At 38.9% G+C, this 26,117-nt stretch overlaps 2 protein-coding genes across 3 annotated transcripts in view; one reads left to right on the top strand and one right to left on the bottom strand.

The window, feature by feature from the left end:
• The window catches only part of ERP44 (endoplasmic reticulum protein 44), a 54,570-nt gene extending 48,183 nt beyond the window's left edge, over positions 1-6,387 (bottom strand). The window contains exon 1 of the mRNA XM_069778814.1: positions 6,118-6,387. Within this exon, the coding sequence (XP_069634915.1) occupies positions 6,118-6,183 (66 nt within the window). The 5' untranslated portion in view covers positions 6,184-6,387. The remainder of the gene's footprint in view (positions 1-6,117) is intronic.
• A 59-nt stretch (positions 6,388-6,446) lies between these two features.
• Positions 6,447-26,117, top strand: part of INVS (inversin) — a 99,311-nt gene continuing 79,640 nt past the window's right edge. The window contains exons 1-3 of one of the 2 annotated variants that reach the window (XM_069778809.1): positions 6,447-6,523; positions 12,267-12,436; positions 20,209-20,375. In XM_069778809.1, coding sequence (XP_069634910.1) covers positions 12,331-12,436; positions 20,209-20,375 — 273 coding nt within the window. In that variant the 5' untranslated portion in view covers positions 6,447-6,523; positions 12,267-12,330. Of the gene's footprint in view, positions 6,524-7,046; positions 7,301-12,266; positions 12,437-20,208; positions 20,376-26,117 lie in introns of those variants that run through there. The other variant, XM_069778810.1, reaches the window with a different exon arrangement.

Here is a 26,117-nt window from a genome sequence, read left to right as displayed (position 1 = left end):
GGAAGAAACCCAAAACATTTACTACAATAAAAACAGACGAACAGGAGATTTGCTGTGTTTACCAGAAACATTGTACTGCATATGCAATTACTTGGGAACCAGTTATTTGCTGAAGGTATGCATAGAGCACCTGTATTTAGATAACCACGTATGATGTTCTGTCCTCACTACTTTCGCTATTTCAATTCCTGTATGGTTTAAGAGACAGACCACTGCACTTTGCATTTTGCTTAGTGCCACTGCAGCCAAGATAACATTTATGTTCTATCAGCTACACAAAGAGCAGATCTTGTGGATCACTACCAGATTAAAGGTGTATGTGCATGCATGTGAAGGAGCTTCCAGGTTTGATTCACTCCCAGAAGAGGCTGCAAGTAACACGTGCTTATCTGGAGGGCACAGTACTGGAACTTTGCACATGTTTTAATGGTATGAACGGCTCTTAGCTTTAAGGGTGTATTATCAGGGTTGTCAGTTTCTCAGTAGTAGCATACATGAAAAAAGGAAAAATTATTGAACTCTCTTGCAATATACCTTGTCACTTTTTTGTAATCACCAGAGTATAATTTAATATGGATAGGGTCCTACAGCTGGTTTGGAGAAATACACCATCATCAACTGGCAGTGAAAAAAATATTCTGAGTTAGTGCTGAGTATAGCAATAGCTTTACAGAATAACCCTTAACAATGTAAGATGAAATACCTGAGAGCCAGTAAATTTAAAAAAAATAATATTGAAGTTAATCAAACTTCTAAAATCTCAGTTATGAACATTTTTTAAAAAATTAGATTATATGAGCAGTTGACATTACTAACAGTTTTGAAAAGGAAAATTACGTATGTTTCTACCAATGGTTAGCATGCTTCTGATGAATGAAGACATATGGGGGAGGAAAGAAGTGCAAAGGCAGAACTCTGATGGAAATTTGATCTCACTTTCCTTTCCTAATTCTCTACAATGCACCTGCCCTCCTCTGCTTCTCAGGGGAGCTCTCTCCAGTTTAGAGAGCTTCTTTTGGAAGAAAACATTCCTTAGGCTGACATCTACACCCTATATTGCTTTTGCTAACATTCCTAAATGTTCCTATGTTTCTCCTCTAAATCACTGGAGAACTCACTCTCAAAAAAAAAAAAAAAAAGGGGGGGGGGAAGAGGAAAATGAAAAAAGAAGGAAAAAAAAAAGGTATTGCTACTGCATCCAAAACCACTCAATTTTTGAAGCACATATTACTTGAATGTATCTCCAGACTCACTTGACGAGCTTTTGAAGAAGCTTTGGTATAAAATTTACAGCATATTTGTATACTTGCTTTTCACATGAGACAACTCCCTCCCCTTAAGTAAACAAAGTATCTGGAAACTAGACAAGTGAGGCTTACAAAAGAGCCTGCAAGGTGAACAACTGGTCCTCCTGAACAGCACCATATAATCCTTAAGTCTTTCAAAAGAAATAGGCTTGATTAAAACACAGGGGATAACTGCTGGGCATGTGTAAGAATAACCAGTGGTAATTGTGCTTTCCCAAGAAAGCAGTATGAGGACCAGTCTCTTGCTTAAGAAAGGTGTCCTGCCAAAAAAACCCAAAGCAGACTACAGAAGAGAATGGTAAGGATATCAAAAGAAAATCAAGGAGTGTGTCACTACAGAGTACTTCAGCTGCCAGCAATACAATCTGTGACATCCTACTGTCAATAACTCATTTATACATTTTCCAGCATTGTCCGAGTCTTCAGTTTGAAGAATCAGTTCAGTTCCCTCCTCTCTTCCCTCCTGAGACTCCAAACAGAAAACTTGCCCATCACATGGCATAGCAAGAAGAATGCAATTCTTCTTCATAGCAAGAGTCTAAGCATCCCCTAGTATTTCTGGCCCCCCACCCCAACCTAGGGAAAGCTCCTCAGTTAACTACTATTTCACTCTTTAGAGGTCATAACAGATGATGAACAAATCAGAACTCCCAGGCTACTCTTGGAGGGAACCCCTTTCATTGTTCAAGGCTCAGTGGCCTAAATTTGCCTGTAACTACAACCTTTGACTAATGCTCAAATTCAGAATATTACATTTTGAGCAGGATTCCCGGCTACAAAATTTGTTTGTTAACACATACGCAGAAAGAGGCAAATGCGTAGAAATACGCTCTATATGTAAGATGTACAGAGTGTTCAACTTCTCTTCAGGCAACTTACTACTTACTACAGTATTTAACATTAAGTTAAAAGACAATTTTATTTTATTTTACTTTCACTGTTTGGGTACTTGGTGTCATATTAACAAGACATGAAAGGCAGTGGCAGTAAAATAAGAAACAGAAATATTACCCTACAGTAATTTTTCCAATTAAAAGTTACATAGGAAATTCAAAAGTTCATTGACTTTTGTGCCTCTTCTAAGTTACTGCTCCTAACAGCTGCAATTGCATTGCTATATAACTAGTATTTTGAAAGCTTCACTAAATATAAAACATTATAGTGTAAGACTAACTGTAACACTAAATATTATCTGGCAGTGATAAACTGCATCAATTTATAGGGAAGAGCATACCTAGATTGTGGGGCTCCTGAATCATAAATGGAATATACACCAGGCTTCCATAATAACCCCAACTGAAAAGAAGCTACTACTTATTAAAAAACTAGTTAAGACTCAGAAAACACTCCAACATCTCACATCCTCAGAATATGAGGACAAATATGCTCTTCCAAACACGTTGCCAAACATATTAAGAAGTAGGTGTTCTCATTTTGTCCATGACAGCTTTCCAAACAAGGTACAAAGTAAAGGTATAGTAGTGGTGTTTTGAAACCTAATAAATTGAAGTGGAAGAATTGGGAAATCCTTTTAGTTGTTTAAGGGAAAAAAACAACAACAACAACAAAAAGCCCACAGAGAACTTCCCCCTTCATTTCCCTCACTATCAGTTGGTGGTTTCCGCTAGTCACATCTATTGCTCAGGGACACTGTGCATGAGCCTCCCAGCGGAGTACTGAGTAGTATGACGAATGTCTTTCAAACATATGCATAAAGAAGCATGTGCAACAGAGTGTCTTGTTCTAGAATTTTCCTTATAGGCAAAGCATACACATCTGCAAGTAGAGGCAAACATACAGAATGATTGGTTAGAGCAAAGACAAAGAACCACACCTTGCCTTAGAGGAGAATGTGATGAGCCACTGTCCCATCAGCTTTTATTCCACTGTCCTGGATTCATCTTAAAGATCTGTCCTACCCAGCATTAAGCAATATATACCAACATGGCAGAAACATCTTAATCTGCAAGCACAAGGGGCCACATGACTTTACTATGCATCTCTTACTCCAGTCTTGCAATCGGCTGTACATGATCCTCTACAGCCTGTGCTGTGCGCTGCTCACCCCTCCGCTCAGCTCCAGTGCTGCAGAGGCAGGGGTCATGCCAGCCTGTACTTCTCCCCGTCCTCTCTCCAGGTCCTTCTCGTCTCCCAGTGGCCCAGTACAATGCTAGCACGTGAGATTGAAAAGTTAGAAGGGAAAAGGGCTGTGCAGGGACTGGCAGGTATCCCTGTAACGCTTTGCGCTGCAATCTCCATCCTAGCTACCCAACCTTCAGTGAGACCAGGGAGAAGAATAGAGTGAGACTCAAAGCCCTCTAAAATTTTAGTGATCTTCTACTGTCAAACTTATTCAGACAAAGGAACTTCTTTTGATATTGACACTGTATCTTTCTTCCTTTGGCAGCATTTTAATTCCCCATGTAGAAAAGAAATATACTTATCAGAAGTCTGGAAATGTAAATAATTTCTTTTAACTTCATTGCTATTACTAAGCAAGACCAGCTTAGTAAGCTGTTTTCACAGCTATGTATCATTGCATTCTGTTCTAGGAACCATTGATGTAACACTAACAAGCTCACTTATCCACAAAATATGCCAACTGCCATGCTCAAAGAAGCTCTGCTAGATGGCACATCCTTTGGATGCAGAGAAGAAGGCTCTCCCAAACCTTACCAACCAAGAACACGGTTACATTGCTGGTCTTAAGTATTCATGACTGTTGGTAACAAAAAAACCAAAGTTACCAGAACTTTGAAGCTAATCTGGTACACCTTGCCAGATTCTCAGAATGCCACGAGAAAACACCATTTTTACTCCGTAAAAGAGTTTTTCAGCTATTTTAAAGAAAAAGGATCCCTTCCCACTCCCAGTCTGCTCAGGACAACTTTTCCAAAACTCATAACAAATCTGCTACGAGGAATGATTCATTGGAATGATCCAAGTATGTAACTAGGCACCTTACAACACAGGGCCACGCCTGATGCAATGCTGAAGAATTACACAGATATAACATTTTACGTAATTATTTTTTTAGAAAACAACTCTGACCTGTATTCTTTTTGAGGTTTTATGAATACAGTTCTTTTATAATCACACTAGAATTGGTTTCAGTGACCCATACACAAAGAAACAGCAACTAAAACATGGGGAAATTTCAGATCTTAGCCATTTCCTATTTTGTAGTTGGCACACAGAGATCTAACTGATGCATATTAGATTTGCATTGATCAACTGTACCATGAAGAAAGAAAAATGTGTTCATCAACTCGTGACCACTTTTTCAAACTTGTACTTGTTCATTCAAATGAGACTTTAAAACAGTACACGTTTCTTGTTTTTGCTCATTGGACTCTGTACTTAAAACAATGGTAAAAAACAACCTAGTGCATAATCAACATCCTTGTTGTTTTAAGGCACAGATGCAACTGGTAAATACTAGGTTCTTCACTTTAGTCTTTCATATAGTGAGCGAACACACTATAAATAGCCATCTATAGATAAACATTTCAAATGTGTTTTTTCAAACCCTACCACTCACATATACTTACTAACCCTGAAACTGCACCAAGTTTATAACCAGCGCTTATCCAGGTAGAAGCGCACATTTCAAAGGGATAACAAGCGCTTGCTCTGTTCAATAAGTATTTGTCCTCACATTTCTATTGATTAATTCATTCATTAGTAGCTATATTACTACGCACTTCCCTTTCGATCCCCAAAGCTCTGTCTACCTCTACCTCCAATTATTCCTTCATTTTCTGGCCAATTTTACTCCTCCAAACGTCTAAAGTAGATTGATTAAACACATTAGTATCCTAAGACCAAATCCTATTAAACTTGTTCACACAAGTCCCCTTTAGCTCTGCAAGTCACTTACGCTACGAAAGGCCCAGAATCTGGCCCAATACAATTCTGGGAAAGTAAGAATCACTACATCCGCCTGTTTAAAAAAAAAAAAAAAAAGTAACACAGACAAGTTATCTCCACAAAACACACGCACCAGTGATTGAGTTTCTCTGCGCGTGTGTGCGCGAAGCCAGAGGTGGCTTAGGTCACGCATGTAACGCCAGCCTTAAAAAAAGAATATAACGCTGTAGCCTGACAACTAAAGATAAACGTGACGGCGGTGCAAGACAGCTCGGGAACTTTCCCCAGCTCGGACGAGGTTACTTCGCTGCAAGCCGTGCCTCACGGCGAGGCCGCACCGGCCGCAGGCAGGGGAACCTCGCTCCCCTCGGTTTAAGGGCGGCAGCTCCCGAACCACGGCCGACCAGCGGGCTCCGCAGAGGCACCGTTAAGGCCGTTCCCTCCCGGCAGCGGCGGCTCCCGCTAACCCCCCGAGGGGCCGCTCGCTTCCCCCCCCCCCGGCTTCCCCTCTTGGGTTCCTGAAGAAGGAAGGCGCCACGCCGGCCTTCTCCGCGGCCGGCAAGCCGAGCTTCGGCGAAGCCCCCGCCGCCCGCCAGGCCGATTACCCGGGGCCCGCGGCCGGCTCCCGAGCCTCGGCCCGGCCCGTTCCGGGTCCGCAGCCTATCGGCCTCGGCCACAACACCGGCCTCCGCCAACCGGGGCCGCTCCCGCAGCCGCCCCTCAGCCTCCCTCCGCTCCCCTCCCCTCCTCCGCCGGGCAGGTGCGAGGCGAGGAACCGCGGCGGGACCGGGGACCGCCGCCCGGCCCGAGGCACGTTCCCGGCGTCCAGAAACGGGGCGAGCGGGAGGACGCCGGCTACCCCTAGGCCGCCCTAGGCCAGGCCGATGCTCCCCCCGCGGCGGGGAAGGGAAGAAGGGCTGGGGGGAGCCGGTCAGCTCACCAGGAGGAGGAGGAGGAGGAAGAGGCAGCCAGGGTCAGGCAGGAGCGGGAAGATGGCGGGTCTCATGGTAGATCGGGCGCCCGGGAGGGGGGAGAAGCGCGGCTCCCACTCTCCGCGGCGGCGCCTCACTTCCCCCGTCGCCAGGAAACACCCGGGCAAGTTCCACCGCGGGCCCCCGCGCTCCCCGCCTCCCCCGCTCCGCTTCCGGGTTCCCGCGCTGGCGCGGTGCACGCCGGGAAGCGTAGTTCCTAAACCGCCTCCTCCGCCACCGCCGCCGCCCGAGGGAGCGAAGGGCAGGAGCGATCCCAGAACGCACCGCGGCCCTGCCCACGCACTGGGGCGCCGCCCGGGCGGTGAAGGGGCGGGGCCTTGGTGGCGGCGCAATGAGGAGGCGGGTGGGGTCGAGGTGAGTTACGGGGCGCGGTTGAGGCGCGGGGGGAGGGAGGCGGCGGCCGCCGCCGCCGCCATCACCGCTCGGGCGGGGCAGGGTTAACCCTTTCCGCCTGTGGTGGTGGGGTGTCCCGCGGTACCGCAGCCCCTTCCGCTCTTGCCCGGTCGCTGGGGCTCGGTATGGGTCCCGGGGGCCGTTCTGTCTGTGGCGGGGGGGTGAGTGGTCCCTGCCAGCCCTCAGGCGGTGGCGGGAAGCGCGCGGGCAGCTCCCTCACCGAGCCGGGTGGTGGGTGAGGCGGCTCGGCGGGGACACGGGCAAACCCCTGGGCGGCCGTGGAAAGTTGTTCCACGTATTATGAGTTTGGCGTCGCTGGGTCCCGCCTCGGCCCTTCAGCCGCCGGGGCTGAGGAAACGGGTTTGGGTGTAGGGAAGATGGAGGGGTGTTTGGGCGCTGTGCGCCTTTGGGGGGGGGGGTCTTCGTTTCCTCAGAGTGGGGGAAGGCAGCCCTGCGTGAGGGGGCAGAGCGGCTGGCGCGGGAGGGTTGGGCAATTTCAGCTTAATAGGGTTGAAGTGGGACGTCATCATTCATTTTTATGCCTCGACGCTTCAGCAGATTTGTGCTTTTTGTCGCTTCCTGAGTTCTAAATACTGAAAAGGAGCAACACCTAAAATGTGGCGCTTCATCCTCTTCCAGTAAAACTTTGGACCTTACAGCTTATATGTGCTTTGAGACCGTGCAGAGCTGCCTCAAAAAGATCATGGAAAGCTGCACTTGGCGTGCTTCATGTTTCCAGTATGTACACAAGTGTAAGGAGTGAAATGGGGCATAACGCCATTTAAAAGAAAATCCTTTACATCAGCTTTTTGCAAGTCGAGCCCAATTTGGCTTCAAAGAAAGCCCGGCAGGCTCAGACTTTATGTGTGACCCTGCAAGAAATCATTTGGTCTGTCAGTTTCATGAGCCACAACCACCTATATATACACACAAATCGTGTCTTTTTTTTATAGGCTGAAATTGGAACTTTAACTTTTATGAGTTCTGCTATGTCTACCTTAAGAACCTGTGCCCCTCTATCTGTAGAATGAATGTCTTAGCTTCTGAATTAATTCATATTTGAAAAATACTTTGATATTTTTTCATAGCAGCTCATTCTTCACTTGGAAACTGTATCGGTAAAATTTGAGAGAGTGATCTTGTTTAAATTTTAACAAACTCCTGTTTTGCTGAATAGAAAAACGGTGTGATTCTGATTATCTGTGTAATGCAAAGTAGACTTACCACAGTTTGGTGTGAAATTTTACATACCTTGAGGAGCTCTTGGTGTCCATATGACTGTCCCTTCAGTTCAGGTGACTTGACAAGGCTAATCATTTTCTGCATGTTAGCTTAAAGAAGAAAAAGTTAATTATTTACTTGATTCCAGCAATAAAATGCATATTACAGATAATGTCAATTATGTCACTTTTTATAAGCAGACCTTGTAGTTATTTCTTGATTTTTATTGTTGTTTTTCATCCCTTGTGAATAAATACCTCATTTTCTGCTGATGAGGATCTTTATCAAACAAGTCTTCCAGATACCAGTTCATCTGTTTCTCGTATACATGAGAGACTTATCTGAGGAAAGTTACATATTTTCCTTTTATAGTTCCTCTTAATATTTCAGAATTTCTCAGATACAGAATTAGCTCTTTCAATGGAGTTATGGTACTGTACTGAGAATTGCTGTAGAGGTAATTGGTTGCTTCTCTCACCTGTATGATTACTGACACTTTATGCAGATGTGGCTCTTGTTTTCCTCTGGAAATTATGAACATCTTTCGTTAATAATTCTCTTCTGTATGCAGTAAGTTTTAAGTAATCGTTCATGTAATTGGGGTGCTTCTGGCACTTTACTAAGTTCTTCAGTATTTGCTGAATTTTACACTGCTGCCTCTGGATGTTTTGTATTATAGTTTATTTGTTTGTGGAAGGGTAAAATGTAAAGAAAATGGAGGAAAAGACATCAGTGGTAACTTTGGGGAATAAAACTAGTATCTTAAAATTCCAACAAGTGTAAAATTCCAATGGTGCATATAGGTCCACCTAGTAATGTAGAGAGTCCTGATGTATTTATCTGTACCCAGAGGAAGCTTTTGAGGAAAAGGTGGAGGCAGGTTCAAAATAAGCTGTAGTCTTGTATGCCAGGTGCATGTTAAACTATGTAGCACATGATCCATCTCTGCAGCCTTTTACGTTCTCTTTCTTTCCTCCTGTTCAGATTGCAGTTGAGTATTGTTGTTTCCTTCATATAGCAGGCAAATTTATATAGCTGTAGAAATAACCGAGGAGAAAAATGTAATAGTTAATTGGGGGGAAACACTGTAACTGACACTCGGTTTCATGTTGTCCCTTTTCGTTTCTTCAGATTTGCCTGAAGCAGAAATGCCTCATCTGCTTTTATCCAGTATAATGTAGAGCAGATAACAGAAAGCATAAGCCATACTGCTAGGTTGGGGGGAATAGTGTAGCTTTGAATGAAACATATCAACTATGTGCCCTAAAAAGTCAAAAAAGCAGTTTTGTTCAAGGAGCAGAGGATACTTGGGATGCAGAGAATGGTGCAAGTATTTTGAAGGATGTGCATATTCTTTATCCTCCTTAAAAGAAAACTATTGTAGCTAGCACTGGGAATGTTTGAAGGGCTGTTATGCTAAAACTAAAACAATTGTGCTTTACGTCTTAGAGTGTTTTTGGGCTTGTGTAAGCTTTACCTTGCGTTGTCACGTATGCATCTCCACTTTCTTCCACTTTCTTAAGCACCAAGTCAAGTTGAGCTTTTCTGTAATTTGTTGTGGTGTATTATGGCACCACTAGCCTGTCTTATATCCTCTAAAAGTGGAAATGTTGTTAACGTCCTGTCGCATTAGACTCTTTGAAGTCCTTTCTGTTCTCTGCTCCTAGAAGTCAGCAAAGCCATGAACCCATTAATGACACACTTCTCATTAGGGGAAGGATCACCTACTTATGTGGTAAAACAAGTGTGTCAAAAAAAATGTTTGATGTCTTTTCTGAAACAGAGAGAGGTTCACCAAACTCACTAAGGATGGAAGCATTCATGACTTCCAAGAGATATTGAACATCATCATTCTCATCTTATTCTGAGGTTCACAGAAGAAGAGGAGAGCGGTAGGATAGGATCACGTTGTTCCATAGGTTTCAAATGACCAGAAGTGGCTCCAGATCATAAAGTTATGTGAGGAGCTCGTCCTCACGCTTCTGCACCAGCATTCTCAACAGAGTGCACCAGTGCTGGTGTAGAAGCAAGTGACTCTTGTGGTCTAATAACTGGTCACTTGAGACAGGTACAAATGCCATACATGCTTGGTGTTGGCAAGTTGGTTGTTGGGTGACTAGGGTGATTTCTGAAATAATTTTATAGGGGTGCCTGAAACAAAAGTTGGGTTCGGGGAAATTGCTTGCTTTAATAAAGTGTAGCAAGCCATTGCACGTTTCCATAACACACGTTCTTTAAGGAGTGATAAAGTTAGTCAATACCGTACTTACTCCTGGTTCTGAAGTGACCGACAGATGGCAGAGGGAGAGCCATGAACACAAGCAAGGAAGCGTTTCAGTAGCAAGGAGTTCTAGTATATGTACTCAAGGAAACCAGCATCTCATGCCTTTCTTGTCACACCATTACTAGTTTTTGTAGGGGAGAGAGGTTGAAAGGTAAGGTTATATTTCTAAGAACATGGTGAACCCGCTTTCATGGCTCATGAACACTCAACCATTCAGACTTCAGGAAAGGAGTGTCCAGTGATACTGTTAGCTGTTGTAAGAAGTGGCATAGCATGTGCTTGGCTGTTTGAGGACAAGATGGAGAAGCAGCAGTTTAGACACTAGTGTATTAAAAGCTTAGTCTGCAGTTATTGTGTGGTATACTTTAGACAATGTCTGAATTATATCTGTGTGCTCTCATGTAGAGTGGATGCAGTATATTGATGTGTTGTTGAGCAGGTTTGCACAACCACATGGTTCTGTGTTTGTGCTTATTCCAGGGATGTGGTGTGAACTGATACCATGATTGTGCAGATGTTCTTTGAGTAACTGATCAGATTTGCCATGAAGCTTCCTGTATTAATTTTCTTGTTGGCTCTCCAAGGAAGTCTGGAGCTTGTGAAGAAGAGTCTACAATTATATTAGAGTATTAAGTTGGGGGTTTTGGTTTGAGTTGGGTTGGGGTTTTTTTTTCAGGTACAGGCCTTTACCTTTATTACTTCATGCTTAATACCTGCTGTAGAAATTTTCACTTCATTTTACATAAATGTGAATGTTTTTCTGGTATTTTAATAACATTTCCCCTCAATGTTGATATGTATGCATCTGCAATTATCTTAATAACAACAGATGCTGTGTAGCAATATGTAGTCCACACAAAACAGTGTGTGGACCTGAGCTGATCATTATGAAGATCTTGAGGCAGTGGTAGTTCAGCAAAGGTAGCAGTTCCATTTCAGAAGAGGCTAGGAAGGCAACTGTAGTGGTAGATGTGATTTAGGAAAGAAATAGAGAAGAAAGAAGAGAATGCTATTGTACCACTGCATAAATCCGCACTTTGCCCATAACTAGTGAAGTTTTCTTTCCATCTCAAAAGGGTTGGAACAGAACCATGAAAAGGTCCAAAAAAGGGCAATTAGCATGGTCATGCATACAGAAAAGGTGCTGCCTGGGTAACAGCTAAGTAAGCTATGACTCTTTCAGCTAGAGGAAGATATGATTGGGGAGGATATGTTAAAAGTCTGTAGAATAATTTCTGATGGATAAGAATTGTTTATTTACTGTCCCTTCCAGTACAAGGATTAAGAGCCCTCAGATGGCAAGAGCCAGGACAAGGCAGATGAAAGCCAGCAGTTTGTACGTACACTGTTCAGTTGTGGCATGGAACTGCTTGCCAGTGGATGTTGTGGATGCTATAAGTTTGCATAATCTTAAGAGGAGACTGGACATGTTCATAGTAGAGAAATTAATTTAAAAAATAAGCAGAATTTGCAAAGTACTAAATACACAGAAACCAAGTCCACTTCAGGAAGTGGTTGAACTAGAAATAATTGTAGATTGGCAGAGTATTTGGAAGAAGGGGACAAAAAATCATATTCATATATATAAATTCATATATGTAATTTTTTTATATAAACATATATATTTGCTCTGTTCTTTGGCATCTACCATTGGTCAGTTTGAGACAGGATTTAGAGCCAGACTTCTGGTCTAATTCATTGTGGCTTTTCTTACGCGTTTTCCCACTTCTGTTCAGGTTTGAAGAACACTTACGATCTAGAAAGCTGATCTGATTGTTTGAGTTATGCCATTTGGTCAAATAAAAGATACTGCTGCAACTTATAAATCTTGTCCTGCATGTGTCCGTAGACCATCATGGTAGAATACCACCAGATATCAAGTACCGGAAGACTATATCAAGTTGATACTTGATAACAAACTTCAGTGGTTACTGAACTGAAGCATGCACAGCAACACTTTGAAGAACAGTCTGTTGGATTTGTAGATAAATATATAGGTGTATATATATAGGTATATATCTCCTTAATGTAGGCTTTTTCTGGTTGAATTTTGGCTAGAGGTAGATTTAATCCATTAAATAAAAAACGTGTTTGTTCTTTCCTGTTTTCAACAGAAAAGTGTATTCTCTTTAGCATTGCTTGAGTAATTTTAATGACTGATTCTAAAATTCGTTCTATTTTATTGGTTTTTTTTTCTAGAACTGAATTCCTAAAAAAAATGTTGGTGGTGCAAATCTGACCTATGATAATACCTTGAAAGAGTATGAATATTTCAGCAAACTGCCTCTTCAGTAGTTCCTCATTAGCATCTGAAGTGCATGCTGCTGCTGTCAATGGAGATAAGAGTACCCTCCAAAAGCTAATAGCAGGTAAATGTTTTCATTGTAGATGCATTTAGATTACTTAAGAACTGAAGCTTTTTGGTTTTGACTTACTGCTCTGATCTTTAATATATGTTTTCATTTCTTGATTATATGTATTTCTAGAATAAATGTAGTCCTGAAAATATGACTGATTTTCCTTACTTTTTGTTACCTGTTGCCTTTGACTGGTACTTCTGTGTGAAGTAAAATATAAAGTTGGTAAGTGATACAACCAGAAGAGTTATTCAGGACTCCTGTTTCAGGGAATTTGAAATTCTGGAGAAGTGCTTTGGGCTGAAATATTTTGGCTGCAAATCCTTATTTTTGGAATTGCTTTTGTGGGAAATTTGATAAACTTGTCTTACAGGTCATTTATTATAGTTAATGAAGTCTTGTCACTGTGTAGTATTTGGGGACAAAATGAGCCAGCCCTGTATTTTACTTTGATTCTGATACACTAACCATGTTTCTCAAGACAAATTGAAGGTAAGGAGAGAGTCTGAAGCTGAAGTGAAAAAAAAAATAAAAATTCCCATCCATTAAAAAAACCCCAGGATTTTGCCTTCTCTCTATGTCCAAGACCTGTGTGGCATTCCAGGTTAGTAGTTTTCAAAAGCAGTATATATTCTCTGTTCCAAAACCAATCTTGCATACATTTGGAAGGCTATGATATGATAGGTAAGGACTTTGATTTTCTGAGTTTCTGATTAGATGTGATTCCAGCTGATACTGTAGAAGCTTTATTTGCTCAGTGTTTTTTGAAGATCCCATTCCTGCAGCTTGGTAAGGGGGAAGGACTGTGAAATAATAAGAAACTTAATCTGTATTTGTGCCATTAACTGTCAGTTTTAATGGGTGTAAAGGATTTAATGGTAATCATATTAAACCAACAGTAAAGTTTATGTATCTTCTGCTGACCTGTGTTGAAGACAGGATAGTAAGCTATGTGGATCTATTGTCTAAGCTGTATAGAAAACAGTAAATGGTTCTTCTTTACAAGGTATATCTAATTCTTTCAAAAGACAATTAGAAGTGATTTGACTCAAACAAAAGAAAAAATTTGAGGGAATTGACTTTCTAGAAGCTCTGCTGTTTGAAACAAGTATTTTTGGGGGGCCTTCAACTTTATTTTGTCATGTGATGGCTCAAACATATACTGTTTGCATTTAATGCTATCTGTTCAGTCTTTTGTAGGACATTTTACAAACAACAGATGAGCAGTTGATATGGAGATGCTTATAGAAATCTGTGGGATGCAACTACAGAGTAGCTTTAAATACCTGGGTTCTTAAAAAAACCTTCTGCCTGCATGTGGAGAGGGAAAAAAAAGTCTGAGTTTTCAAATCTTGGCTAACAATCAGAAGCAACAACAAAGAGTTTTTGCTAACTTCACTGTGTTTTTGTTAATCTCACAGCCAAAAGATGTATTTTGAAAACACAAAGGAACAAGTACTTCTGTGTTGCTGGTACACCTTGTCAAACATACCACAAAACAGCCATTAGAACCAGATAAGGAAATCACTATTCTTTTAATGGTGATTATGCAGCAACAAAATAAAAATGCTGTGTATTATTTTTACATGGGAGAGAAAACTGCATAATCCTTGCAAATAGCAAGCAAAATTTGGCTTTTCTGCTTTGTCGTGTTTTGACAGGATATGACACAGACCTTACTTTTGCCAGGACAGGACCCAAAAAAAAAGTATTGCCTAGCAGAAGAAGAATGCATCAGAGTAATATTTTTAGCTGTTTACCAGGCACTGTTGAAAGTATAACTTGATGCCAGAAGTAAATTGAGCAATTGGTGTTATTCACTGAACTTCATGACTGCACTTAGCAGCAGCGTCTAATTCAGGACAGTACTTCAGCAGTATGTGAGCGTATGCTGGATCACTTAACAACATTCTCCTAGCACAGCCAAGCTTTGCATCTTGATTATATAGCTAGCAGTATATGCAGTAACATACAGTCTGACTTTCTCCTTTTAGGGAGGGCTTTTTACCCCTAAATTCATTCTTACTTTCCTCTTTGAGTTTTCCCTATTCAGTTACTAACATGGGAGGGGCATAGAGGCTGATTAAACAGTCTCTTAGAGTAGCCCCCTCTAACCTGTTTGGTGATTGTTGCTTTTCCCATCTGTAGCTTGATGGAGTGTGTGTGACTGTATACAAACATATACATTGTATTTGCATATAATTCATGAGTATGGATGCATGTGTAATCTGCCACCCAGTAGCCTGTGATTTTTAAAGGAAAGGTGTTTGAAATAATACAGTGTGTTCTGGATACCATGTTCCAAAGGTAAGTAGAAATTTTTATACAGAAAGTGGGTTTTGGAACAAAGTGTCTCTTTATGTTAACCACTGCTGATGCTTAATTACAGGACTTTCTAAACAGCCTACGGGTTAAATACCATAAAGTACAGTACATGCCAAGTGTTTATTGTATAACCAGTGCTCTAACAAAAGTGTGCTAATTGTTTGCATTGCGTGAGTTGCCTAGTACTGTATCACATTGTTTTAGAATTGTATGATCTCAGGCTTTGGGGAATACTCACAGTATTTTCTTTTCTATGTTTTATACAACACTGAACGTGTCTTTAATTAACAGTTCTTCAGTGTTAAAACCCATCCGTATGATTTTAATCCTAGGCAAAAAGAGAGCAAAAGTTAATTTTTTGTTTGCAGGATCATTTTGCATTTAATGCTTTTATGTAGAGTTTTCGGAAAATGCATCTAATTGTTTTAATTGTTTATGAGAACACAATAATGTGTGTAGTAGTCATTATACTGATGTGTCTATTCAGTCTAACTCCTCATTCTAAAACCCTTATCATGTATTGCTTGCAAACAAATGCTTCTAAGTCTCTGATATGATGTTTCATTGTAAATGTTAACTATAAATTCTGGGTTGCAGATATGGAGTTGCATGTTTTTGTTTGATTCTCTTCTCTGCTTCTCTCTTCCGTGTTCTGCAATGCAGGAGCTTGAATAAAACTCGGATCAGATATTACAAAAGGCAAGATTCTTGCAAGTAACAAGAGATGGTCTGTCTTTTAATAATTGAGCAGAATTCATGTCCTCTTCCTGCCCTTTCTCCTCTTCTGATTTGAAAAATGCATAGAAATGTTAAAGTCTGATGTGATTGCTTGCATAGACTGTAAGGAAGTGATGAGGTATGAATATGAGAGTTAAATTTTGGAATTGGGCCACTTGATTCCATGGTGTTCGTGACCTCCATTGGCAATAAGCTTATGGAATGCATAATCCGATGGGGTGAGGATGTTGATCCTGAAAGGGGAGGGATCAAACAAACTTCCTTTCTTAGGCAGGCGTGTGGAAGAGAATTTAATTTTGCCACAGCACATTTTAGATACACCGATATGTGAATGTGTTGAAGGCTACCTGTGCTTTCTCATTTGCAGAAAATAATTTACTGCAACTGTGAAGTCCACAAGGTGTTGTGGTTAGTGAATTTCATCAGCTTAGTCCCCCTTATCGCCTGATGGTGATATAGTAGCTTGTAGTCCTTGTTCTGTCTCTTAGCCTGAGCGCAGAGACATCCTTTTAGGGAAATGCCCACAGGATTTTAACCATTCTAAGGGCCTTAGAGAGTCTTGTAAGCAAACAAAATAATAACAACAGGAAACCTACTGCTAGCTGAAGGTAGTTTCTTTACCCTAAACAGTGCAGCAGCTTCAAGCAAATTACTGGCATCAAGGTTTGAAGGTCTTGCTCGTTTTTCACTCAGAGTCTGTGCAGTCGTGGAAACTCTTTGTCATCAGCTACATCGCTCTTTGTGAGCTGTAAATGAAAGTAGATGTCTGTTGCTTTACTTGGTTGCGTTGTACTTGAGCTTTAGGCCATTTTTGCTCATCTTGACCTTACCCATTTCTTTCTTTTAGCGTCTACGTTCTGTATATCCTCTAACTATATAACAGAAAGGCAACTTGGAATTTGAGGGAGAGGGACTAGTTTTGCACACTGCTGATTTAAGAACAAGTCTTACATGAGCATGAGCCATGTGCATGTGTCTTACTGGGAGGAATGCATGTTTATGTATTTCTTATTAAAAATACGTGTGATTGTGCAAGTCCCATCAGCTTCAACATACTTAAGACACTGTTGAGGCTATGTTAACACTGAACAGTGAAATATGGTTTAGTGATGTCTAAATTATCAGGCTGAACTAATACTGGAAGAGAACCTGACTGTACTTAGCTAATTAGAAAAACTGGCTTGTTGGCTGGGAGCAGTGACATTTTAAGTTATGCTTTGGACCTCAGTGTCTGTATGTTGCTGCATAGGGCTGCATGGTTGTTCATAACTGATGTTTCTGTACTATGCTCTGTTGAATGGAAAAAGCATTTATTCTTAGCTAAAATATGGAGATAGAAGACGTTGACAGCTTCACAATATGTACATATAAGTTTTAAAATACTTTTTTCTAATAGTAGAGGGAAGAGTTGTCTTGAAACTGCATCCAGTTTGCAATGAAATTTTAATACTGTGAAATGAAAGTCTAGCAAATCAAGTTAAGGAAAATAAAAATTTTGGATTCTCCTGTTTAAGTCATATGTTACATTTTGAATTATTTCCTAATGGCCATGGCATTAATTAAGCAAGTGATGTAATTTTTTTTCTATATACTGCTTTTTAATGCACTTAGTAAATAGTACTACTTGTCATTTTGAGCAGAAATAAAGAATTACATTCTTCAATAATGAAAATAAGGTGACACTTAAATGAATACTTAAAGACAATACATGAGCTTTTCTCTCAAAAAGTGTTAAAAAGTAGTGTTTAAAAAAGTGTTGAAACAGTATCAATATGTAAATAGCATTAGTAAAAATTACATTACTTATTTATATTTCCACATCAAAATGTAGTTACATATAACAGGACATAAATAATAATCCAAAGACGTTTCAACTTGCACAGCTTTTAACTCCCCTTTAGAAACATTGCATATTATTTTTTTTAAAGTCTTAAAAATGCTACCATAAAATTAAGCTTTTTTGATATCTATTGTTTTGATGTGAAGAGTAATGAATAAGATATATCCAATACTTGACCTTCTTGCATTCTAAGCAAAGTTCAGACCAGACTGTTATGCAGGTTTTATGCAAAACCACACAGGAAAAAAATCACCTGTGTAAATTTACAAATGTAATTTTCTACTATTTCTTTTATTATTTGATTTTTCTTCTGTATAAAAATGTACTTTGGTCATTTATTTATTGAAAAAATCCAGGACTTGGCTGTTATGCTCATTATGAGAAGGTTTCTAAAGGAAGAAATGAGGAAAAGCTGACAAGGATACATGCAGTTCCCAGTGGCCTATCTACAGAAGGTGGAGTTGTAGCTATTTTGTATCTTCATTTATGCAGTCATACAGTAGGAGAAGATAGCATCCTATACAAACCAGTTGAAGTTGTGTGGAAATCCCAAACATATGCATTTTTCTACATACATGGAAGTCTAAAAAAAATTAGGTGGAAAAACCAGGATGTCATGTTTTAAATGAGGTTATTGATTGTATAGTGAGAATGTAAAATTTGTGGAAGGGAAGGCATCAATGTGGACAATGTTACTTCTGTATACTGTGTATTCTGATATATCCATGGAAGCCATTTAGGTGGAGGAGTGGTGATATGCATTTGAAAACCAAAGCAGAAAACAAGTCTTGGATTTGAATGAGATTAACAAATGACCATATAAATCAAGCTTAAACACACACACAAAAAAAAGCTTAATGACTGCGTTTACAGGTCTAAATAGGAAACTATGGCACTAAGGTTTTATTACTGTCCATCTGACCAGATGGAGATATGTGTGACATGCTAAGGAAGATCAGAGATCTGAATTGACAGGAAACACAATAATAATGAAGGTTACTTTCATATGTTTTGGGTAAATGGCTATTGAGGATATGATCCTAAAACTAAATTGTTAGAAATCATTAATGGGCTGCCAATAGAAATTTCTGTGAACCCAGAACACAACCAACTCTTGAGTTGCTCTTGACTGCTGTGTAGGACTGCTGTGTGGTGTTAACTAAGCAAGATTTTCTAACTCTTGACCAGAGTACACATGGATAAGCAACAGCAGCTAGCTGTAGTTGCATACTCTAAAAATGGTGAAGGATATTAAAATGAAAAAAACTTGCTACAAAGAATCTAAAGATGAGTCTAAAGAGTAAACTCCTTGTTTACAGTGTGAAGTGAATGCAAAAGCACTTAACAGAAGAAAAAGTTTAGGAAGATCGAAGGGAATCAAGCATGGCTAAACAGCAGTGTGAGGGTGGATATTAAAAAGCAGGAAGGTGTTCTTCAAAAAACATAACCTGTGTCTGAGGAAGGTAGATGCAAGTCAGTAAAAGACCTTTTTTTTTTTTTTTTTTTTTTTAATAATCTGCTAGAGACATAAAAATTAGTTATAAAACTAGTGAATTGTCAAGGTGAAGGGGCAGTCAGGGAAGACAAGGCCATGGTTGAAGAACAAAAAGAATTCTTCTATATCTGCATTCACAGAAGAGTTCAGAAACATTCCTAAGCTGTTTTTTACAGAGCAGAAAGAGTTTTCTCAGTGCTAATCACAATTTCTAAGCAAGAGAAGGTGTTACGGAATGAATCATGAGAATGACATGGTATTCCCTCAACATTTTTAAAGTTTACTCAGAAGAGTGAACGAGCAAATGATTGCTCTAACTGGCAATATCCTGCTTAACAGTGGTTTTTTGCAAGAGGCTTGGTTGGTAGGGAATTTTAATTCTTGATATTCCCCTTGATTCACATTGAATCTGCTCGACTCTTCTGCTGGGTAAATGAATAGAAATTATAATTAAGAATACAATTACTGGATATGTAGATAAGTATAATATGCTGGGGAAAAGTAAAGATTGTGTTTGTAAAGAAGAACCATGTCTCTGCTGGAGTTCTTCTGAAGCATCAACAGTCATGCAAACAAGGGAATATTTAAAAAGAAAAATTAACTTACCTGCTAAAATTCAATGTTCCTTGAGTTATTGTAGACAAATTTAGAGTTGAGGTGTGTAGGATAGCTGATACCCATGAATGTATAAGTGCTAGTTTCTATGTGGTGACGTAATAGAAATATGAAACTTTATAGTTAAGGGTGCATACTGGTTGGTTTGGTTGTTTTGGGGTTTTTTTTGACTGAATAGGAGTACAATGTTTTGATTTTTTTTAATAGGACCTCAGACTTCTTATTTAGCTTAATTGCTGCCTTACTAACCTTACCAATTCAAGAAAGCTCAAAGTATTTTAGTAGTTTCCATATTGTAAGGCACTATGAAGTAAATAATGGTATTGATGTAATATTGATGTGTTTATGCTCTTAAAATAAACATTGCTGTGAGTAGGCTTCAAAGCTTGTTTTAGTTACAGTGTTTACAGGTTTCAGAAGGACTATTTGGTTTATGTGCTGTTGATATTTTTTAAAGTAATCTTTGCAGCCAAGATCTGTATAACTGTTTTAAAATTATTTATAATTATGCCACTGCAGAATGTTACTGGTGGTTAGGTGTATTTGTGGAGCTAATGTTTTCTGAGTGTACATTTTTCTGTAAATATATTTTGAAATGTCCTATAAATGTCAGTAAAAATAGGGTAAAAAGTAGTAACTTTTAGTTTATCTTATACTCCGTTATTTTGATCACCCTGTTCATTTGTAATAAGATACTCTTTTAAGAAAAAAGTACTACTTTTAGTTAGATACTTATAGACTTAACTCTTTTATGTGATTATTTTTTTTTAGGAAACTCTGAGCTGAAAGATAAAGAGGACCAGTTTGGAAGAACTCCACTTATGTACTGTGTATTGGCAGACAGGCTGGACTGTGCAGAGGCATTGCTGAAGGCTGGAGCCGATGTTAATAGAGCTGATCGTAGCCGAAGAACTGCTCTCCATCTTGCTGCACAAAAGGTAATTGTTACAAGTGCTCAGCCATAGTATAAACTTGCAGTATTCACAACAGGTATAAAGGAGATTTTCCTGTATTGAGTAAGCATGTTGTGTCTTTAGAGGTTTTCATTATTTTAGAGGCAAATAATGCTAGGAGTTTTTAAAAAACTTGGCCCATCCCAGAGTAAATCTTTGGAGCGTTATTTATCATTTTTTAGTGTTTTTACTGAGTGTATTTGTAGCTGTCTGCAGAGAGAGTATAATGCATTGCTGTTTCAAGAACTTGTACTTTCAAGGAAAAATAGCCCATGTCCATTTTGGGATAGCCAGTTCTAAGTAAACACTAAATTTTGTGCACTCTGATACTCCTTAGTGATCAGCTTACTGTGAATGTTGTTGTTTCAAATATAGGTATTTCATAAATGGAACAATGTCAGAGACTTAAAAAATTGCTGTAAGATACTATGCTTGCCTGGTGTTCATACAGGCTTTAGATTTTATGACTTGATAGGCACATGAACATTTTAATCATATTAAAAACTTAATTTTAAAAATTACATTTTCCCTATATATTTAAAATACATTTTAGCATATTAAACCAATATAAATTAGTGTTTAAATCTTTCTCTATTTGTTCATATTGTGGATGTTTGTATTGTGGGCAAGAAAGACTTTGCCTTGGCATAATATCCGTTAACCGCATGTGCTCTCCATTTCCTTTATGTCTTACTGCAATCATGAAAGGGCAGTTTGTACCATGTGATAACTTGGACCATTTTAGATGTGTTTTCAGTTGATAGTGCAGCTGAAAAAAAGATACCGTCTTTACCTCATGCTGTTTTAGCAGAAGATTTTATGCACCCACTTACTGTGTAATGCACTAGATAGATGTGATTCACCCCATAGCCACGTAAGTGCTTGTGCTTTCACAGTGCTGGGGTGGCAAAAAGTGGTCAGGAGACAGCCCTTGCAGCTGCTTTCCATTTGGCTGATTTAGCTGTCCTGTAAAACTGCATTCTGGGTCTTCTGAGCAGTTACTCATTATTGATGTCAGCTTACAAAATTAACATTTCATGTGTGTAAAATTTTGTCTTCAGTGTTTCCTTATTAACATTTTAAGATCTGCGTTTCTGTCATGAATGCCTTCTGCAAAATATATAAAATTAAAATTCAAACCAACTTCATGTTCCATGCAGTTTTGGCTGTTTAAATAATGTTTTGCATTCTTCTTATTCCTCTCTGATACTTTTGGCTTATAATCTCTTTTTTTTTTTTTTTTTTTTTTTCCCCCCCCAAAGTAAAAAAAGAAAATTCTCAGTAACCAATACTGAAAGTTGACTTTCAGACAGAAAAAGAAAAATGCTGGGAGATCACCCATTTCCAAAGTTTTATTGTCAGTGTTGGTTAATCATGAATCTACATATTTACCAGGGCCACTGTATAGTTTTTGTTGTTTTCAAGCTTGTGAGTCAGTCACTGTCATGCACTTCATCAAAAACAGGTTTACATGACTTTCTAAATCTCCATTTATAGTCATGGGTATAAGTTGTTTAGAATGACAGTGCTTGGAGATTCAGATTCCTCAATTGCACTTGAGTTGCATACTAATTTTCATTTTCTTTGGAGAGAGAAGTTAAGATTAATGCACAGACCTTTACGTGCAACCAGTGATGAGGCAGGAAAGAGTTGACACTTTTCCACACACATGTTCTCAACTCAAGCAGATGGATGTGAAATGAAGTAAGGTTTCCTGAGTAGGAACCTTCCTCTCTAGGTACTAGAATTACTTTTGCTATTTTTTTTGCCGTCTCTTGGGAGTGCTTTTGGAACACCTTAAGCATCAGATCACAGCAGATGTCCTGAGGGCTAGAGTTTGTTGCCAGAATATTTGAGTCTCTTTAGGTTGTTAGTCTGCAGGCTTCCTTTATATGCCCCTTTACAAGTGTTCCTCTGAAACAGTCTTGCAGTTGATTTGACAAAAAATGGTCTCTGCTGTATTTGAGAGCCACAGAACTGTCTTGGAGGCAAAGAGTTTGTGAGCAGATACTCTTCTAATGCCAAACAGAAAGAATGATTTAGCCATCTTGGACAGAAGTAAGCTGAATGTTTTAATTCATGAGTTTAGATTCAAGATGGTCACTTTCCCATTAGTAATCCTGGTTATCAAAAGAAAAGTTGGTTTTATTCTCTGCATTCTGCAGAGAATCTTGCAATACTTCTTTCCCTCAGTATCAGCTAAAACTGTAGCCAATGTAAGGTTCTTTGTTTTCTCTCCAGCATCAAATAACTGTGCTAAGGTATTGGTAGAAATGCCTGCTCACTTGAGATGAAACTGTTCCGTTTTTCTGTCTGGAGATGTCACTGATAAAAGGACTTCCAGTTCACATCTTTCAGTCCTAGTAAAATAGCTTGTATGGTTTTCTTAATCCCTGTTACAGAACAAACATTCAGAAATGTGGCATAGCCCAGAATTCAGTCATAAATCATTAGTATTAAGTAAAATGAATTAGGACTGTAATTGCCTTTTGTCTCTAGGATGGATTTCTGGTTGGATAGGACTTAAATGAACAGCTGTAACATTATTCAATTAACGCTTGCATAACTAGCTTCTGACTGCACCTGTGTGATTTACAAACCTGGTTATACTTGGTAAGTGTGTGTATACATACACATATGTACGTACTAGCTCTCTTATATTTTATTTTTATTTTTAGCTTCTACCTCTCTGCAAGTTTTACACTTCCAGCTATTTTCTGCAAAATAACAGACTTTTGCTCCTGACATGTTTTTTATTATTGTTGCATAAGGATTTTATTTTGTAAAAGCATTTTTTCCAGTCCTTCAAAATGCTAACAATCACATCCAGTGTTCAAAATTCAAATTCTCATTTGTTGAAATACAGAGGTCTTCCTAAATTACAGCTGAAGATTACAGCCTTACCCATATGGTCATACAAAACATTATCTGCAGTCTCACAGTAGTTTCTTAATCCTTCATCTTTTCCTAACGGCACCTCTAACTCCTTTTTAAGGAATTACTTTGTTACTCGTGGTTGTGTAGTTGATCTCCTCCCAGGTATACTGCTGCACTCAAGTTGCTTCTTGTCTCACAAGTGTCCTAGAAGCCATCTATCAGAACTGTGAGTTGTCAAAATAGCTCTATTTTGCTTTGGATATCAATAAACAATATCAAAATTTCTGTATTTGATATAAATGCTGTTCATGGTCTCTGTCAAAAATATTTCTGATAGCATAGCAAGGCAGACTGACCCATGCTATTCCATGTTCTTTCAGTTCCAAGGGTTTCAACATAGGTAAAAAGTGAAGGCGATTTGATGATTTCAGTAACCCTGTGTAATGCAGTTTTTATATCTCAGTCATCATTGCCAGTTAATGAGGAAACTGAGGTCTCAGAACTTAAAGTTGCTATGTCATCCTTGTCTTGCCATGCTTCATCCAAATGGCTTTTGTCACTGGCGCATGTCTACAAAGCAGTAGTTACCTGGAAAGATGTATCGGGTTCTCAACAAAGGGTTCTTGTAACCTCTCTGTCTCAGACTTCATTAATGACATTCTGGGCTATTTGCAAGAAGTAAGAGTTAGGATATTCCCTTACTTATTGGTCCATCTAGCCACCTTTCTTTGATAGCAGATTAAGCATAAGTGTTCTGACAGCTTTCTTTGCAGAAAGTTCCTGAAGTTAATAATGTAGGGTCAGAAATTTCAGCTGTTAATGTTACTTGAAATAGCAATGCTTTTTGAAAACAACTGTGGTTATATGTTGATATGATAACCTTTGATGAGTGGTTGCTTAATGTTAATAATTATGTTCTTAACGGTAAGTCTTCCATTTGGTGATAGACATCCTTTGTATTACAGCTTTTAAGCTTTACACATCTGTTGGTCTAAAAAAGATTTTTAGCATGAATAGGAGTTAGGAAGTTAAGCTCTTTGCTTAAATGTAACAAATACGTCTTTTCTCTTAATGGAAAATATTAAAAATATACTACAATGCAGTGTGAGACGATGGGGTGAGAATAATCTCATGTAACTGTAGAAATTTACATTGCAGACATCTAAATCTGAGGTAGTCATCTAGATTACTTTTAAAGTTAATGTGCTTTAGGGTGCAGTTCATTCACCCTAAGTATAGATAAGTACTTTAGGACACACTGACTAGCTGAGTCATCCTTTTAGAGTGATGCAGGTTTTGATGTCAATGTCTAAATTGTGACAAATGAATCTCGCCCAAGGCATACATTTTTTTAGCAAGTCATCTTTTTTGAATCTTTATTGACATGATCTTTGTAGTATCTGTCTTTTCTTCATCAGCCTTATGATGGAGATGTTTTAGTCTTTGTAGGCAGAAGGCCATCTAAATGAAGTTACTTGGTTTTTATTCTTGGGTTTCCTTCTGTTCCACTATAAAGATAGAATGTTTTGGTCTCTTTTGTTAAATGGACAGGTCTCCTAAGCAATTTTGAAAGGGTGCACACCCTTAAAAAAAAAAAAAAAAAAGTCAAGTCGTTAACTTCAGAAAATTTAAATCGAAAAACAATCGAACAAAAAAAAGACCCTCAAAGCCTAAACCCACCAGAAAATTATACAAATTATTGCAGGAGTGCACCTGTGAAGATTGTCATAGGAGTTTCAGAGGACAATGTTGACTTCATGAACATGGATGTAATTTGCTGGGAGCTGAAACAGGGACTGATTGCAACAGAAGTAAAATCATTAACATAATTTGCCAGTGATTTCACACTGAGGAATTGTATTACTATGTGGGTACAGATCGTTTAAGCTGGTAGAACTTAGATTATTGTGAAATAAACATGCTGTGGAGACAGATATGAGTACTGGGATTGCAGTTTTAACTACAGACATTCATTTTCACTTGTAAGCATTCTGGTAGCAATTTGCTTCTAGTCTTAAATTGCAACTTGCTTAAACACCCACATGTGATGCTTCTGAACGGAAATGTTTCTACATACCCAAATTACCTTTATATGATTTTTTCATTTATCTTTCATTAAGTAATTCTAGTTTAATATAAGGAGAAAAACAGGCCTGCTTCTTTTAGAATTTCTCACAGGGGATGCTCACTTATTAGCAATCTGTTTACTCTGGGGAAGTAACAATCTCTATGAATACCCTAAGCACAGCCTTTTGTGTTAACAGGGATAGAAGAAAAAATTCAATAGTTTTGTTGTTGATGCTAATAATATGCACTTAAAATAATCTATCAGGATGCTTAACTGTCAGGAGGATATTAATTTTGGCTTCAGGAAGATTAATACCACCCCAGTGGGAAAATGTGGCTTTCATTATCTAGAAGCATTAAATATTCTGTAGCTTATATTAATTCTTTGCTGACACAGTTATTGATAAATAACAGTGCATCCAGGATGCAGTTAGGAATTCTGTATAAAGTAGGAGGGTATATTTTAATGATCTTTAATTTTTCTTAAACTAGAAAAAATGGCTGTTCCTTTATACTCACCAATAACCGTACAGGTAAAGGAAGGAAGTAAGAAAAGACAGCCTGTGGCAAGCATAAGACATGGCAGAAAATTAGAAACAGAAGGTAGTCTTTAGTTCACTTACTTTATGAAAGCTTATTTCCAAGTCTTATCTAATGAGTAAACTCAAGGTAGTCCAGAAGGTAAAACTCTGGAAGTACTGTTCTACAAGTCAGGTTTCAGTTGCACAGCAGATACTAAGGCATCTGACTCTGATTTCTCACTGGTTTTCTGTTAGTATGAAA

Source organism: Haliaeetus albicilla, chromosome 3, assembly GCF_947461875.1.
Source record: "Haliaeetus albicilla chromosome 3, bHalAlb1.1, whole genome shotgun sequence".
NCBI lineage: Eukaryota > Metazoa > Chordata > Aves > Accipitriformes > Accipitridae > Haliaeetus > Haliaeetus albicilla.
Note: the sequence above shows the minus strand (reverse complement) of the source record. Positions and strands in the feature narration are given on the sequence as shown.